The 17,073-nt window shown below is 65.0% G+C and overlaps 2 protein-coding genes across 2 annotated transcripts; one reads left to right on the top strand and one right to left on the bottom strand.

Annotated features, from left to right (window-relative positions):
- Nucleotides 1-413: 413 nt before the first annotated feature.
- Nucleotides 414-10,521, bottom strand: LOC142025903 (purine nucleoside phosphorylase-like). The gene is made up of 6 exons (XM_075018614.1): nt 10,486-10,521; nt 6,710-6,873; nt 5,887-5,990; nt 4,730-4,905; nt 4,438-4,619; nt 414-2,825 (listed from the first exon to the last, which is right to left on the bottom strand). The coding sequence occupies exons 1-6, from the start codon at nt 10,494-10,496 to the stop codon at nt 2,545-2,547; spliced, it is 918 nt and encodes a 305-aa protein (XP_074874715.1). The 5' UTR covers nt 10,497-10,521; the 3' UTR covers nt 414-2,544.
- PIP4P1 (phosphatidylinositol-4,5-bisphosphate 4-phosphatase 1) lies at nt 10,495-17,042 on the top strand. The gene is made up of 7 exons (XM_075018473.1): nt 10,495-10,725; nt 11,728-12,069; nt 12,296-12,402; nt 13,543-13,648; nt 14,384-14,436; nt 14,525-14,615; nt 15,079-17,042. Exons 1-7 carry the CDS (start codon nt 10,495-10,497, stop codon nt 15,220-15,222), a joined length of 1,074 nt encoding a protein of 357 aa, XP_074874574.1. The 3' UTR covers nt 15,223-17,042.
- The last annotated feature ends 31 nt before the right edge of the window (nt 17,043-17,073 follow it).

Here is a 17,073-nt window from a genome sequence, read left to right as displayed (position 1 = left end):
CCCCTCCCGCCCGTGGCCCCTCCCCCCCCCTTCCAGGCAGGGAAAACCCCTCCCCCCCCCCCAAAAGCCGGATTCCCCCGCCCCTCCCCCACCCGGCCCCTCCCCCACCCCCGCCCCTCCCCCCGCAAAGCCCCACGGGAAGGGGGGGGTGGGGGGAGGGGCGCGGCTATAAATAGCCCCGAGCGTGGGGGGAGGGGCCGGAACCGGACGCCCGGGTTCCCCTCCCCCCCCTCCAATCACGCCACGCCGCTAATTAACGCGTTCATTGGTTAATTACCGGCGTGGGGGGGAGGGCCCTCATTTGCATAATCGCCCCCTGGGTTTGTTTATTAAAATCCCGTCCGGGAATTAATTAGCGGGGGGGGGGGGGGGGAGGGGCTCAGGCTGGCCGGGGGAATCCTTGATCGCCGGGTTAATTAAGAGCGCCGAGCTCGTTAGTTATGCGCGGTCTTTAATTAGGGGGGATTAAAAAGGGGGGAGGGGTCATTAATGCCCGTGGTTAATTGGGGGGGGGGGTTGGTCCCTGGGTGGGGGTGGGGCGCCTGGATGCCCCGGGGGGGGGAGGGGCGTTGGTCCAAGGGGGGGGAGGGGAGGGGCTGAAGGGGGGGAGGGGCGTGGGCGGGGCATGGGACGGACATGGATCAACACAGGACGGACACGGGACGGACACGGATCAAGACGGGATCGACATGGGATGGACACGAGACCGACACGGGATGGACACGGATCAATGTGGGATGAACACGGCTCAACATGGGATGGACATGAGACCAACACAGGATGGACACGGGATGGACACGGACCAACTTGGGATGGACACGGGACAGACACGGGATGGACACGGGATGGACACGGATCAATGTAGGACGGACACGGCCTGACATGCAACGGAGACAGGATGGACACGGAACAGACGGATCAACGCGGGACAGACACGGGATGGATCCAGCTCAACACGGGACGGACACGGGACGGACACGGATTATTGACACGGGACGGACACGCCATCGACATGGCACGGACATGGGATTAACCCGTGACCAACACGGGGTGGAGCTGGGCTCCACGGGGGATCGTCATGGGACGGACACGTGACTGACAGGCGAGCGACACGTGACTGGCACGGGATTGACATGTGATGGACAAAAGATCGACGGGGATTGGCTTAGAGCCGAGACGGGATTTACATGGGATCGACACGGGATCGACACGGGATTAACACACGTTTGACATGGGATTAAGGCAAAATCACGGCAGTATTAACACAGAGCTGACACGGGAGTGACCCTGTGAGCAACACGCAACCAACACGGGACGGACAGGGGACTGAGCCACGACCAATGGGGGCTCAGCAGAGGGTCGACTCACGAATGAACACGTGACCGACATGGGATTAACATGGGACCAACCCGGGGTTGAGGCCCAGTCAACAGGGGGTTGACACGGGACCGACACGCAACCAACATGGGACGGACACGTCGCTGAGCTGCAGCCGTGAGGTAAGCACCACGGGATTGGCATGTCAGTGACACGGGACCGACACGGGACCGACAGAGGATTAACACGGGGCCCGCGGGGGACTGAGGCACGACGGAGGATTGGCACGCCAACGACACGGGATCGACACGGGAACTTGAGCTGTCGTCGCTGGGAATCGACCGGGGATTGACATGGGACTGACATGGGATCAACACGGGATCGACATGGGATATTGAAGAGTTGTCACTGGGAATCAACCGGGGATTGACATGGGAATGACACGGGACTGACATGCGATGAACACAGGATTGACACGGGATATTGAAGGGTTGTCACTGGGAATCAACCGGGGAATGACACGAGACTGACATGGGATTGACACGGGATATTGAACCATTGTCACCGGGAATCAACCGGGGATTAACACAGGAATGACATGGGATTGACATGGGACCGACATGAGACATTGAAGGGTTGTCACTGGGAATCAGCTGGGGATTGACATGGCAGTGACATGGGATTGACACGGGATCAACATGGGATGTTGAACCATTGTCACTGGCAATCAACGGGAGATTGACACAGGAACGACATGGGACTGACACGGGATCGACACGGGATATTGAAGGGTTGTCACAGGGAATCAACCGGGGATTGACACGGGAATGACATGGGACTGACACGGGATATTGAACCATTGTCACCGGGAATCAACCGGGGATTAACACAGGAATGACATGGGAATGACATGGGACTGACACAGGATCGACATGGGACTGACACGGCATCGACACGGGATCGACATGGGATGTTGAAGGGTTGTCACTGGGAATCAACCGGGGATTGACACGGGAATGACACAGGACTGACACGGGACCGACACGGGACACTGAGCCCTCGCCACCGGGGCATCGACACGGGACTGACACGCGAACGACACGAGACCCTCGCCGCCCAACCCAACGTAGGAAAACCCGACCGGAGACGCCGACGCCGACACGCCACCGACATGCGACGCCCCTCCCCCCGCCCCGCCCCGCCTTCCCGCCTTCCTTTTCCCGTGTCCTAAGCGTGTTCGCCTTCCCGCTGCGCCAGCCGAGGGGCCAAAGCCACCAGGAGGGTGCGGAGGTGCCGAGCTCCGGCTTGGGCGGCGGCCAGCACTTCCTCGTGCCCGGGGGGCGGGGCCGGGGGGGGCTGCCCCTCCCCCACCCGCCCCTCCCCCCGCTTCTGCTCTTCCTCCTCCTCCTCCTCCTCCTCCTCCACCGCCACGTTGGTGATCAGCGACAGCCCCAGCACACGCAGCCCGCAGTGCCGCGCCGCCACCGCCTCCATCACCGTGCTCATGCCTGCGAAACGGGGGGAGGGGGGGAGACGGACACGCTAAGGACACGCTAAGGGCACGGGGAAGGCGGGGGGGTGAGGGGAAGGGCGGGGCGTCGGGGGTGGGGTTTTGGGGGGGGGTCGGGGGGTTTGGGGGAGGATTGTGAGGGGTTGGCCTGGTGTTGGCGTGTGGTTAGCGTGTTGTTAGCATGTTGTTAGCGTGGTGTTGGCATGTTCTTGGCACGTTCTTGGGGTTCTGTTGGCGTGCACTTGGCGTGGGATCTTGGCAAGCTCTTAGCGTGTGCCTGGGATGTTTGTGGCGTGTTCTTAGTGTGTTCTCAGCATGTTCTTAGCGTGTTCACGGCATGCTCTTGGCGTGTTGACGCTCTCATAGCCTGTCCTTAGCGCGTCCTTAGCGTGTTCGGCCTTTCATACCTGAGCGTGTCCTTAGCATGCTCAGCCTTTCACGCTCTGTTCTTAGCGTGCCCTTAGCGTGTCCCTAGCATGTTTAGCCTCATACTCTGCCCTCAACACGGCTTTAGCCTGTTGACCCTTTCATACCCTCTCCTTAGCGTGTCTTTTGCGTGTCCTTTGCACATTCAGCCTTCCATAGCCTGTCCTTAGCATGTCTTCACTGTGCCCTTGGTGTGTTCTTAGCATGTTCAGCCTTTCATACCCTGTCCTTGGCGTGTTCAACCTTTCATGCCCTATTCTTAGCATGTCCTTAACATGTTCTTAGTATGTTTAACCTCATACCTTGTTGTTAACGTGCCCTTATCCCCTTGACCCTCTCATACCCTGTCCTTAGCATGCCCTTAGCGTGTCCAGCCTCTGATACACAGTTTTTAACGTGCCCTTAGCATGTCCTTAGCATGTTTATTCTCATACCTTGTCCTTAACACGCTCTTAGCCCCTTGACCTTCTCATACCCTGTCCTTACCGTGTCCTTACCCTGTCCTTAGTCTGTCCAGCCTCTCATACGCTGTCCTTAGCGTGTCCTTAGCGTGCCCATAGCATGTCCTTAGCATATTTAACCTCACACCTTGTCCTTAACATGCTCTTAGCCCCTGGACCCTCTCATACCCTGCCCTTAGCGTGCCCTTAGCATGCCCAGCCTCTCATACCCTGTCCTTAGCGCGTCCTTAGCATGTCCTTAGCGTGTTTAGCCTCATATGTTGTCCTTAACATGCTCTTAACCCCTTGGCCCTCTCCTAACCTGTTCTTAGCATGTCCTTAGTGTGTCCAGCCTCTCATACCCTGTCCTTAGCGTGCCCTTAGTGTGCCCATAGCATGTCCTTAGCGTGTTTAGCCTCATACCTTGTCCCTAACATGCTCTTAACCCCTTGGCCCTCTCATAACCTGTTCTTAGCATGTCCTTAGCGTGTCCTTAGTGCATCCAGCCTCTCATACCCCGTTCTTAGCGTGTCTTTAGTGTGCCCTTAGCATGTCCTTAGCGTGTTTAGCCTCATACCTTGTCCTTAACATGCTCTTAACCCCTTGGCCCTCTCATACCCTGCCCTTAGCGTGTCCTTAGCGTGTCCGCCCCCTTTTGGAGCCATTTTAGGTCCCTTTGGGGCTGTGGGCGTGCCAGGGAGTGGCGCGGGCGTGTCCGGGGGAGGGGTCAGGGCGTCGACTCACCGACGGCGTCCCCCCCGATGCGCTGGAGGAAGCGGCACTCGGCCCAGGTCTCGTAGCTGGGCCCCCCCACCCCGCAATAAACGCCGGGGCGTGCCCGCAGCTGGGGCGGGGCCAAGGCGAGGGCCAATCGCCGCAGCCCGGCGTCGTACGCGCCCACCATGAGCGGGAAGCGGGGGCCGAACCTGGCGGGGCGGGGGGAGCAAAGGAGCAAAAAAAAAGCGAAAAAGAGGTTAGAACCGGGCGCGGGCGCGTCCCCCGCCCCCCCCCCCCAAGCCCCGCCCCGCCGACGAACCTCTCGTCGTTAGGGCCGGCCAATGGGCTGCGGCCGGCCAAGCCGGGCAGGTTGATGTGGTCGGTGAGGACGAGGAGGTGGCCGGGGCGGAGGAAGGGCCGGAGGCTGCCGGCGGCGTTGGTCAGCACCACCGTGTGCGCCCCCAGCAGCGCCAGCACCCGCACCGGCAGCGCCACCTGCTCGTCGGTCGTTAATTAATCGTTAATTAATGAATCGCGGATTAATGAATCATTCATTGATGAGTAAGTGGTTATCGGGGGGGGGGGTGCGTTGGGGTGGTGAAGGGTTAATGGGGGGGTTAATGGGGGGGGGGGAGGGGGGAGGGGAGGGGCTTAGGGGGAGGGGCGGGGCTTAGGGGGAGGGGTTTAGGGGAGGGGTGGGGCTTGGAGGAAGGGGAGGGGCTTGGAAGGGGTGGGGGGAGGAGGATGGGGAAGAGGGAGGAGAAGGAGGGGGTTGGGGAGAGGAGGAGGGGCTTAGGGAAGGGGAGGGGCTTAGGGGAGGGGTGGGGCTTGGGGAAAGGGGAGGGGCTTGGAAGGGGTGGGGGAAGGAGGGGGTGGGAAAGGGAGGGGGAGGAGGAGGGGAGGGGGTTGGGGAGAGGGGAAGGGGCTTGGGGCGGGGCTTAGAGGGAGGGGAGGGGCTTGGGGTGGGGCTTGGGGAAAGGGGAGGGGCTTGTAGGGGTGGGGGGAGGAGGATGGGAGGGGGAAGAGGGAGGAGGAGGAGGGGCTTAGGGGAAGGGTTGAGGGGAGGGGTGGGGCTTGGGGAAAGGGGAGGGGCTTAGAGGGATGGGGAGGGGCTTGGGGAGGGGCTTAGAGGGGTGGGGGAAGGAGGAGGGGAGGGGGAAAGAGGGAGGAGGGATTTGGGGAGGGGCTTGGAGGGAGGGGAGGGGCTTGGGGGGGAGGGGAACCACATCTATGGGGCTGGGACCCACAATCTATGGGGCCGGGACTCACAATCTATGGGGCCAGACCCACATATATGGGGCAGGACCCACATCTATGGGGCTGGGACACACATCTATGGGGCGGGACACACAATCTATGGGGCAGGACCCACATCTATGGGGCCGGGACTCACAATCTATGGGGCCAGACCCACACCTATGGGGCTGGGACACACATCTATGGGGCAGGACCCACAATCTATGGGGCGGGACCCACCTGGGCGGGGCTGTACCCCTCGTAGAGGTGGAAGCGTCCCTGCAGGACGGCGCAGGGGGCGGAGCCCAAGCGCCCCACAACCAGCCGCCCCACGTGGCCCTGCACTGGGGGGGGACGGGGACGAGAAGAGGGGGGTCAGCCCCATAAGTCACCCCACAGCCAACCCCTGCCCCCCAAGTGCGCTCCCAGCCCCCCAAGAGCCCTCCCCAGCCCCCCAAGTAGCCCCTCTGCCCCCCAAGTACCCCCCAGCCCCCCAAGCGCCCTCTCTAGCTCCCCAAGTGGCCCCTCTGCCCCCCAAGTAGCCCCTCTGCCCCCCAAGTGAAGGCCTCAGCCCCACAAGTGCCCTCCCCAGCCCTCCAAGTGCCCCCCAAGTGCCCCCCAGCCCCCCAAATGAAGCCCTTAGCCCCCCAAGTGCCTCCTTCAGCCCCCCAAGTGCCCCTCTCTGCCCCCCAAGTTCCCCCTCCAGCCCCCCAAATCCCCCCAGCCCTCCAAGTCCCCCCTCCAGCCCCCCAAGTGCCCCCCCAGCCCCCCAAGTGCCCCTCTTTGCCCCCCAAGTGCCCCCTCCAGCCCCCCCAAATAGCCCCTCTGCCCCCCAAGCGCCCTCCCTTGCCCCCCAAGTGAAGGCCTCAGCCCCCCAAGTGCCCCCTCAGCCCCCCAAGTGGCCTGTCTGCCCCCCAAGTTCCCCCTCCAGCCCCCCAAGTGCCCTCTCTAGCCCTCGCAAATGAAGCCCTTAGCCCCCCCAAGTGCCCCCTTCAGCCCCCCAAGTAGCCCCCCAGCCCCCCAAGTGCCCCCCCCAGCCCCCAAGCGGCGCCGTGGGGCTGACCGGTGCTGCGGGGGAAGTGGGGGATGTCGGCGTAGTCGAAGCTCCGGGCGTCCTCCAGGTCCTGGGCCAGGGCCCCCAGCCCCGACCCACAGACCAGGGCCACCCGCGGCGGGGTGGGCACCCGCTCCCGCAGCCAGGCCGCCGCCTCCGCGCACTCCTCGTAGCTGGGGGGGAAGCACCCGTAGGGTGACCCTCGGGGTCAACCGGGACCCATAGGGGCACCCAGGACCCATAGGGTGACGTGCGACGTCTACCAAGACCCATAGGGTGACCCATAGGGTCAACCGGGACCCATAGGGTGACCCCCAACGTCAATCGGGACCCATAGGGTGACCCCCAATGTCAACCAAGACCCACAGGGTGACCCTCGGGGTCAACCGGGACCCATAGGGGCACCCAGGACCCATAGGGTGACGTGCGACGTCACCCAGGACCCATAGCATGACCCATAGGGTCAACCGGGACCCATAGGGTGACCCCCAACATCAATCGGGACCCATAGGGTGACCCCCAACGTCAATCGGGACCCATAGGGTGACCCCCAATGTCAACCAAGACCCACAGGGTGACCCTCGGGGTCAACCGGGACCCATAGGGGCACCCAGGACCCATAGGGTGATGTCCGACATCACCCAGGACCCATAGGGTGATGTCCGACGTCTACCAAGACCCATAGGGTGGCCCACAGGGTCAGCTGGGACCCACAGGGTGACCCTCGGCGTCAACCAAGACCCATAGGGTGACCCTTGGGGTCAACCGGGACCCATAGGGTGACCCACAGGATCAACCGGGACCCACAGGGTGACCCACAGGATCAACCGGGACCCACAGGGTGACCCATGGGGGCACCCAAGACCCATAGGGCGACGTCCGATGTCAACCAAGACCCATAGGGTGACCCTCGGGGTCAATCGGGACCCATAGGGTGATGTCCAACATCACCCAGGACCCATAGGGTGACCCTCAGGGTCAACCGGGACCCATAGGGTGATGTCCAATGTCAACCGGGACCCACAGGGTGACCCTCGGGGTCAACCGGGACCCATAGGGTGACCCTCGGGGTCAACTGGGACCCATAGGGGCACCCAGGACCCATAGGGTGATGTCCAATGTCAACCAAGACCCATAGGGTGACCCTCAGGGTCAACAGGGACCCATAGGGTGACGTCCGACGTCTACCAAGACCCATAGGGTGACCCTTGGGGTCAACCGGGACCCAGAGGGGCACCCAGGACCCATAGGGTGACGTCCAACGTCAATCGGGACCCATAGGGTGACCCCCGGCGTCAACTGGGACCCACAGGGTGACCCTTAGGGTCAACCGGGACCCATAGGGGCACCCAGGACCCATAGGGTGATGTCCAGTGTCAACCAAGACCCACAGGGTGACCCACAGGGTCAACCAGGATCCATAGGGTGACATCCAACATCACCCAGGACCCATAGGGTGACCCTCAGGGTCAACTGGGACCCATAGGGTGACGTCTGATATCAACCAGGACCCATAGCGTGACCCCCAACGTCAACCAGGACCCATAACATGACCCTCAGGGTCAACCAGGACCAATAGGGTGACCCCCAATGTCAACTGGGACCCACAGGGTGACCCTCGGGGTCAACCGGGACCCAGAGGGGCACCCAGGACCCACAGGGTGACGTCCGATGTCAATCGGGACCCATAGGGTGACCCATAGGGGCACCCAGGACCCATAGCATGATGTCCAACATCACCCAGGACCCATAGCGTGACCCCCAACGTCAACCAGGACCCATAGAATGACCCACGGGGGCACCCAAACCCCACGGCGGGACCCATAGCAGCACCCGAGCCCCATACGATGACCCACGGAGGGACCCCCACCCCATAACCTGACCCACGGCGGGACCCGAGCCCCATAGGGAGACCCTAGACCCACGGCGGGACCCAACGGCAGCTCCCGTGACCCATAGCGTGACCCACGGCGGGGACTTGGACGCCCGCCCGCGTCACGCCGTGGGGGCCGGGAGCCAAATGGACTTGGGACGGGGGAGGGGCGGCCCCGCCCCCCACTTTCGGGGGGTGTCACAGGGGAGGGGGAGGGGCAGGGCTTCCACGGGACCCACAGATGGGGGGTGGGACCCACATATGTGGGGCTGGGAGGTCCCAGGCATTGGGGAGGGGACCCATATCTGTGGGGCAGGACCCAGATCTGTGGGGCGGGACCCACATATAGGGCCAGGACCCACATATGTGGGGCAGGGAGGATGCAGGTGTCCAGAAAGGGACCCATAGATGTGGGGCAGGACCCACATACGTGGGGCAGGGAGGACCCAGACATCTGGAAAGGGCCCACATCTGTGGGGCAGGACCCATAGATGTGGGGCAGGACCCACATAGAGGGGGCAGGAAGGACCCAGGCATCTGGAAAGGGACCCACATCTGTGGGGCAGGACCTATATTTGTGGGGCAGGCCCCACATAGAGGGTACAGGGAGGACCCAGGCATCCAGGAAGGGACCCATAGATGTGGGGCAGGACCTATATATAGGGCTAGGACCCACATAGAGGCTATAAGACCCACATATGTGGGGCTGGGAGGACCCAGGGACCCCTCTATGTGGGGCAGGACCCATATCTGTGGGGCAGGACCCCTATATAGGAGGCTGGGAGGGCTCAGAGACCCCTCTATGTGGAGTAGGACCCCCATCTGTGGGGCAGGACCCCTATAGAGGGGACTGGGAGGGCCGAGGGACCCCTAAATGTGGGGCAGGCCCCCTATAGAGTGCCCAGACCCCAAATCTATGGGGCAGGACCCACATAGAGGGGGCTGGACCCCCATCTGTGGGGCAGGGAGGACTCAGGGACCCCCTATGTGGGGCAGGACCCCTATCTATGGGGCAGGCCCCCTACAGAGTGCCCAGACCCCAAATCTATGGGGCAGGCCCCCCATCTGTGGGGCAGGGAGGGCCCAGAGACCCCCAAATGTGGGGCAGGGAGGACCCAGGGACCCCTCTATGTGGGGCAGGACCCCTATAGAGGGGGCTGGGAGGGCCCAGGGACCCCCAAATGTGGGGCAGGCCCCCTATAGAGTGCCCAGACCCCAAATCTATGGGGCAGGACCCACATAGAGGGGGCTGGACCCCCATCTGTGGGGCAGGACCCCTATAGAGGGGGCTGGGAGGGTCCAGGGACCCCCATCTGTGGGGCAGGACCCCTATAGAGGGGGCTGGGAGGGTCCAGGGACCCCCAAATGTGGGGCAGGACCCCTATCTATGGGGCAGGCCCCCTATAGAGTGCCCAGACCCCAAATCTGTGGGGCAGGACCCACATAGAGGGGGCTGAGAGGGTCCAGGGACCCCCAAATGTGGGGCAGGACCCCTATCTATGGGGCAGGCCCCCTATAGAGTGCCCAGACCCCAAATCTATGGGGCAGAACCCACATAGAGGGGGCTGGACCCCCATCTGTGGGGCAGGCCCCCTATAGAGTGCCCAGACCCCAAATCTCTGGGGCAGGCCCCACAAGTGTGGGGCAGGGAGGGCCCAGGGACCCCCAAATGTGGGGCAGAGCCCCCCCCCCCAGTCCCCCAGCCCCCCATCTGTGGGGCAGGAAGCCCCCACCCGGAACCCACCCACCCACCCTCCTCCTCTGATTGGCCGCCCGGGAGGGGGGGGGGGGTGTGACCCCCACCGCTGCCCTCCCATTGGCTGAGACCAAAAAAAAAAAAGGGGGGGGGAGGGGGGGGGGACAGGTGAAGCCCACCCCCCGGCTCGCGCCGCCGCGCATGCGCCCCGCCCACCTGCCCGCCATGGCGCCGCCGGCCTCTGCCGCCGCCCCGCCCCGCCCCGGCGCTGATATAGGGGCGTCCCGCCCCGCCCCGCCCCCTCACGCCGCCCCTTTCGGCCAATCAACGTGCGAGGAGGGGAGGGAGGAAGAGGCGGGTCGCCATGGCAACGGGGAGGCGGAGGAGGAAGGGGGGGTCACGTGGGGAGGGAGGGCCAATGGGAGCGCGCGGCGCGGGAAAAGGAGGGGCGGCCTGGTAACGGCGCGGAGGGGAGGGAGGGGGTCACGTGAGGAGGGTGGGCCAATGGGAACGCGCGGCGCGGGGGGCGGGGGGGAAGGAGAGAGGGGTTGCCGGGCAACGGCGCTGAGGGGAAGGGAGGGGAGGGAGGGGGTCACGTGGGGAGGGAGGGCCAATGGGGGAGCGCGGCGCGGGGAAGGCGGGTTGCCTGGCAACGGCGCGGCGGGGCGGGAGGGGTCACGTGAGGCGAGCGGGCCAATGGGAGGGCGCGGCGCGGGAAAAGGAGGGTTGCCGGGCAACGGCGCTGAGGGGAGGGAGGGGTCACGTGGGGAGGGAGGACCAATGGGAGGGCGCGGCGCGGGAAAAGGGGGTTGCCGGGCAACGGCGCTGAAGGGCGGGAGGGAGGGGTCACGTGAGGCGAGCGGGCCAATGGGAGCGCTCGGCGGGTCGCCGGGCGACGGCTGGGAGGGGAAGGAGGGGGGGGTCACGTGAGGCGGGAGAGCCAATGGGAGCCCGCGGCGGGTCGGCGGGGCGCCGGCGCCGGGAGGGGGGGGAAGAGGGAGGGGTCACGTGACGCGGGGGGGTGGGCGGGGCCGAGGGGCGGGGCCGCGGGGTGTCATGGCGGACGGGGAGCGATCGCCGCTGCTGCCGGCCGAGGCGGGACCGGGCCCGGGCCCGGGGGGAGGAGGGGGGGGGGGAACGGCGGCGGGGGGTGAGTGGGGCGGGGCTTGGGGAGGGGGCGGGGCTTGGGGAAAGGGGGCGGGGTTGGGGTGGGGGTGGGGCTGGAGGGAAGGGGAGGGGTTATAAGGGGCGGGGCTTGGGGAAGGGGGGTGTGGGTGGGGCTTGAGGGGTGGGGAGGGGAGGGGCTTGAGGGTGGGTGGGGCTGAGGGTGGGCGGGGCTAGAGGGGTGGGGGGTTGGGGTGGGGCTTGGGGGGGTGGGTGGGCTTGAGGGGGTGGGGCTGGAGGGGAGAGGTGGGGCCTGCAGGGGTGGGGTGAAGCGGGCGGGGTTTGAGGCAACAGGGGGCGGGGCTGAAAGGGGAGGAGGGGTCGAAGGGGCGGGGCTGGGAGGGGGTGGGGCTGGGAGGAGGGGGTGTGGCTGGGAGGAGGGGCAGGGCTGAGAGGAAGGGGCGTGGCCTCGGCCCCACCCACACCCCCCCTCCCCTCTCCCGGCTGGCAGGCGCCGCGGGGGCGGGCCCTCCGGCGGTGCTGCCGGGGGAAGCCCCGCCCCCTTACTCCCCGTTGGGCAGCCCGGAAGGAGGGGCGGGGCCGGCGGTCACGTGCCGCGTCTGCCAGCGGCCAATCAGCGTCGAGGGGAAAACCCACCAGCACGTGGTGAAGTGCGGGGGCTGCGGGGAGGCCACGGTGAGGGGCGGGGCCTCGGGGAGGGCGGGGCCCGGTGGGGTGGGGTCTGGTGGGGCGGGGTCTAAAGGGGGGTGGGGTCTAAAGGGGGGCGGAGCTGGGAGACGTAAGAAGGGAGGGGGTGAAAGGGCGGGGCTGAAAGGGGCGGGGTGGGGAGGGGCTGGGCGGGGTTTGCAGGGGGGGTGTGGGCGTGGCCTGAGGCCCCGCCCCCCGCCCTCCTCGCCGCCAGCCAATCCGCACGGCCCCCGGCGGCAAGAAGTACGTGCGCTGCCCCTGCAACTGCCTCCTGGTCTGCAAGGCCTCGTCCCAGCGCATCGCCTGTCCGCGGCCTTACTGGTCAGACTGGGAGGGACTGGGAGGGGACTGGGTGGGGCTGGGTGGGGCTGGGTGGGGACTGGGTGGGGACTGGGTGGGGGCCTTGGGGTCACTGGTGTATGGCGGGGGTGGCTTCTGGGGTACTGGGAGACTGCTGGGATATACTGGGAGCACTGGGGGGGGGTCACTAGGCCATACTGGGAAGTACTGGGAGCTTTACTGGGCCATACTGGGAGCAGTCAGCGGGGGCAGGAGGAGGGGCCCAGCGCCCCGAATCCCCTCCCTCACTGGGGGGGAGGCGCCCTGGCACCCCCCCCTCTCCCAGTATCTCCCAGTATCACCCAGTTCCTTCCCAGTATCACCCAGTTTTCTCCCAGTATCACCCAGTTCCCTCCCAGTATAACCGAGTTCCCTCCCAGTATAATCCAGTTCTCTCCCAGTATAACCCAGTTCTCTCCCAGTATCGCCCAGTTCCCTCCCAGTATCACCCAGTTCCCTCCCAGTTCTCTCCCAGTATCACCCAGTTCCCTCCCAGTTCTCTCCCAGTATCACCCAGTTCCCTCCCAGTTCCCTCCCAGTATCACCCAGTTCCTTCCCAGTATAACCCGGTTCCCTCCCAGTTCCCTCCCAGTATCACCCAGTTCTCTCCCAGTATCGCCCAGTTCTCTCCCAGTTCCCTCCCAGTATCACCCAGTTCCCTCCCAGTATCACCCAGTTCCTTCCCAGTATCACCCAGTTTCCTCCCAGTTCCCTCCCAGTATAACCCAGTTCTCTCCCAGTATAACCCAGTTCCTTCCCAGTTCTCTCCCAGTTCCCTCCCAGTATCACCCAGTTCCTTCCCAGTATCACCCAGTTTTCTCCCAGTATCACCCAGTTCCCTCCCAGTATAACCGAGTTCCCTCCCAGTATAACCCAGTTCCCTCCCAGTATCACCCAGTTCTCTCCCAGTTCCCTCCCAGTATCACCCAGTTCCTTCCCAGTATAACCCGGTTCCCTCCCAGTTCCCTCCCAGTTTCCTCCCAGTTCCCTCCCAGTATAACCCAGTTCTCTCCCAGTATCACCCAGTTCTCTCCCAGTATAACCGAGTTCCCTCCCAGTATAACCCAGTTCCTTCCCAGTTCTCTCCCAGTTCCCTCCCAGTATAACCCAGTTCTCTCCCAGTAAGCGCATCATCAACCTGGGCCCGGTCCAGGCGGGGGCTCCCAGCCCCGACCCCCCCCCCGGGGGCGTCCGTGTGGCCTGTGGGCACTGCGGGGGGCCCTTCCTGGTAAGTCCCGCCCCCTAAGTGTGGGTCCCGCCCCCTAAGTGTGGGTCCCGCCCCATAGATGTGGCTCCCGCCCCCTAAGTGTGGGTCTCTGCCCCATAGATGTGGGTCCTGCCCCATAGATTTGGGTCCCCGCCCCCTATATATGAGTCTCCACCCCCTAGATGAAATCCCCGCCCCCTAAGTGTGGGTCCCTGCCCCATATCTGTGGGTCCTTGCCCCATAGTTGTGGTTCCCTGCCCCATAGATGTGGGTCCCGCCCCCTAAGTGTGGGTCCCCACCCCCTACATATGAGTCCCCACCCCTAGATGAAATCCCCGCCCCCTAAGTGTGGGTCCCTGCCCCCTAAGTGTCAGTCCTGCCCCCTAAGTGTGGGTCTCTGCCCCATAGATGTGGGTCCCGCTCCCATACGTGGGTCGCCGCCCCATAGATGTGGGTCCCGCCCCCTAAGTGTGGGTCCCCGCCCCCTACATATGAGTCCCCACCCCCTAGATGAAATCTCCACCCCCTGAGTGTGGGTCCCCGCCCCATAGATGTGGGTTCCACCCCCTAAGTGTGGGTCTCTGCCCCATAGATGTGGGTCCCCGCCCCCTATATAGGAGTCTCCACCCCCTAGATGAAATCTCCGCCCCCTAAGTGTGGGTCTCTGCCCCATAGATGTTGATCCCGCCCCCATACATGGGTCCCCGCCCCCTAAGTGTGGGTCCCACCCCTCTAACCCCGCCCCTTTCCCCGCAGTGGGCGGAGTTTACCGACCGCACCCTGGCCCGCTGCCCCCACTGCCGCAAGGTGTAAGTGTTTGGGGGTTGGGGCGGGGCGGGGCGGTGGGCGGAGCGGTGGGAGGGGCCTGAGTGACTCCGCCCCCTCTCCGCCCTCCAGGTCCGCCATTGGCCGCCGGTTCCCGCGGCGACGCTGCCTCTGCTGCCTCCTGCTGGCGCTGCTGATGGCCGGGGCGGCGGCCGGGCTGGCGGTGAGGGGGCGGGGCTTCCGAGGGGGTGGGGCTTAAGGAAAGGGTGGGGCTTGGGGGGGGACCAGCCAAGAGGGTGGGGTTTTGAGGGGTGGGGCTTAGATGGGTGGAGTCCTGAAGGGTGGAGCTTCAAGGGGTGGGGTTTGAAGGGGTGGAGCTTCAAGGGGCGGGGCTTCAAGGGGCGGGGCTTGGGGGCTGCAGGCATCTGGTGGAGAGGGTGGAAACGTGAAAGGGGGCGGGGAGGGGATGGGGGTGTGGCTTTGTGGGGCGTGGCTTATGGGGGGGCTTATGGGGGCGTGGCATCAAGGGGCGGGGCTTGGGGAATCCAGGCATCCGGGAATGGCCCCACGTCACCCCCAGGGAAGGCGCCCATTGGTCAGGAGCAGGGGTGGGGCAGGTGGGCGGGGTAGGGGGTGTGTGGCTTGTGCCCCTCCCCCCTGACCCCGCCCCTCCCTTCCCCCCCCAGGTGGGGACGTGGGGCCCCGCCCGCCGGTTCCGCTCCCTCCACGCCGGTTGGGCCCTGCTGGGGGCGGGGGCGGGGGCGTGTCTGCTGCGGGCGGCCTATTGGGGCTGCGTCCGCGTCAGCCAGCCCCTCCCCCCCCGCGCCTGACCCCGCCCCCTGCGCCCCCTCCCCCCCCCCACGACGGGAGAGGAGATCCCCAACCCTGCCCCGCCCCAGCCCCGCCCCGCCCCGCCCCACCTGCCGGCCTGGGGTTGGCTGGGAGGCGGCGGTGTCACCTGACGCGGCTGGGACACGCCTGGGACACGGGACACGCCGGGGACACGCCTGCGTCATGGGACACACCTGGGACACGCCTGTGTCATGTGACACACTTGGGACATGCCTGCGTCATGTGACACGCCTGGGACACGCCTGCGTCATGCGACACACTTAGGATGTGCTTCCATCACATGACACGCTTGGGACATGCCTGCCTCACGTGACACGCCTGCATGATGTGACACGCCCGGGACATGCCTGCATCACGGGACACACCTGGGACACCCCTGCATCATGTGACACGCCTGGGGCACACCTGTGTCATGTGACACACCTCGGGCAGCTCAGCGTCATGGCACGCCTGCATCACGTGACACACCCGAGACACGCCTGCTTCACGTGACACGCTTGGGGCATGCCTGCGTCACGTGACACGCCTGGGACACACCTGCATCACGTGACACGCTTGGGACACACTTGCATCATGGGACATGCCTGGGATGTGCTTGAGTCACGTGACACGCCTGGGACAGCTCAGCATCGTGGGACACGGCTGCATCACATGACGTGCCTGGGGCACGCTTGTGTCATGTGACATGCTTGCATCATGCCTGCATCACGTGACACGCCTGGGATGTGCTTGCATCATGGGACACGCCCGGGACACACCTCTGTCATGGGACACGCCTGGGACACGCTTCGGTCATGTGACCCGCTTGGGACACGCTTGTGTCATATGACACGCCTGGGACGCACCTGTGTCACGTGACCCACCTGGGACACGCTTGTGTCACATGACCTGCCCGGGACAGCTCAGTGCCACCAGCGTCACATGACAGGCCTGAGACACGCTTGCATCATGGGACACGCCTCGGACACGCCTGGGTCACGTGAAACGCGTCGGCGATGCCTGGGACACGCCCGTGTCACGTGACGTGTGTGGGAGGTGCCTGGGTCATGTGACACTCCTGTGCCACGCCTGCATGACATCATGTGCTTTGGACACGCCTCGAACATGCTTGCGTCATGTGATCCCCCCGACACCCCCCCCCCCCCGGGTGGGGTGTGTCATGTGACCCAGGGCAGGCACGCCTAGTATGTGACGTCATCATTTCTGGGGCGTGGCATCGTCACGTGACACGCGTCAGGCTTGCCCCGGGTCACGTGACGTGCCCGGGACACGCTTGGATCACGTGATGTCACTTGGGCGCGCCCGTGACATCGTTGCACACGCCCGTGACATCACCAGGCCCCTGACATCATCGGCGGCGCCTGTGACATCACCGGGCACGCCCTGCCCGATGCGCTTGCGACACGCGTGGAGCGGCCATCTTGGATCTCTGCGGTGCGGCGGCCATCTTGGATCAGGCCTTTGGCTTGGCGGCCATCTTGGATCGACACCTTGGGGCGGCGACCATCTTGGATCGAGCCTTCAGCGCGGTGGCCATCTTGGATCGACTCCTCCGGCCCCTCGGCCATCTTGGTTGCCTTCCCCGCCCTCCCCCCTTCCCAGCATGCACCTGGCCCCGCCCTCATGCCAACAGGGCGCCCCTCCCCCTCCCTTCCTTCCCAGCATGCACCGGACTCCCGGACTGATGGGGGAGGGGTGGAAACGGATCATTTCCCATGATGCCCTGGGCTCGCCCGCCCCGCTCTCTCCCAAGGCTCCACCCCCGCTGTACATAAGCCCCGCCCCCTCTTGTATATATCTATTTAATTAACGGTTCCTCCCCCGAATTT

This window comes from Buteo buteo, chromosome 30 (assembly GCF_964188355.1).
Source record: "Buteo buteo chromosome 30, bButBut1.hap1.1, whole genome shotgun sequence".
NCBI lineage: Eukaryota > Metazoa > Chordata > Aves > Accipitriformes > Accipitridae > Buteo > Buteo buteo.
The sequence above is the reverse complement of the archived record's forward strand: the minus strand, read 5'-3'. Positions and strand labels throughout refer to the sequence as shown.

Coding starts and splice junctions, on each gene's coding strand:
- PIP4P1 (XM_075018473.1), top strand. CDS start 10,495: ATGGCGCCGCCGGCCTCTGCCGCCGCCCCGCCCCGCCCCGGCGCTGAT. Junction 12,070..12,295: donor GGGGCTGCGGGGAGGCCACG/GTGAGGGGCGGG, acceptor CCTCGCCGCCAG/CCAATCCGCACGGCCCCCGG. Junction 14,616..15,078: donor GGGCGGCGGCCGGGCTGGCG/GTGAGGGGGCGG, acceptor TTCCCCCCCCAG/GTGGGGACGTGGGGCCCCGC.
- LOC142025903 (XM_075018614.1), bottom strand. Junction 5,991..6,709: donor CCACTTCCCCCGCAGCACCG/GTCAGCCCCACG, acceptor GTCCCCCCCCAG/TGCAGGGCCACGTGGGGCGG. Junction 2,826..4,437: donor CATCGGGGGGGACGCCGTCG/GTGAGTCGACGC, acceptor CCCGTTTCGCAG/GCATGAGCACGGTGATGGAG.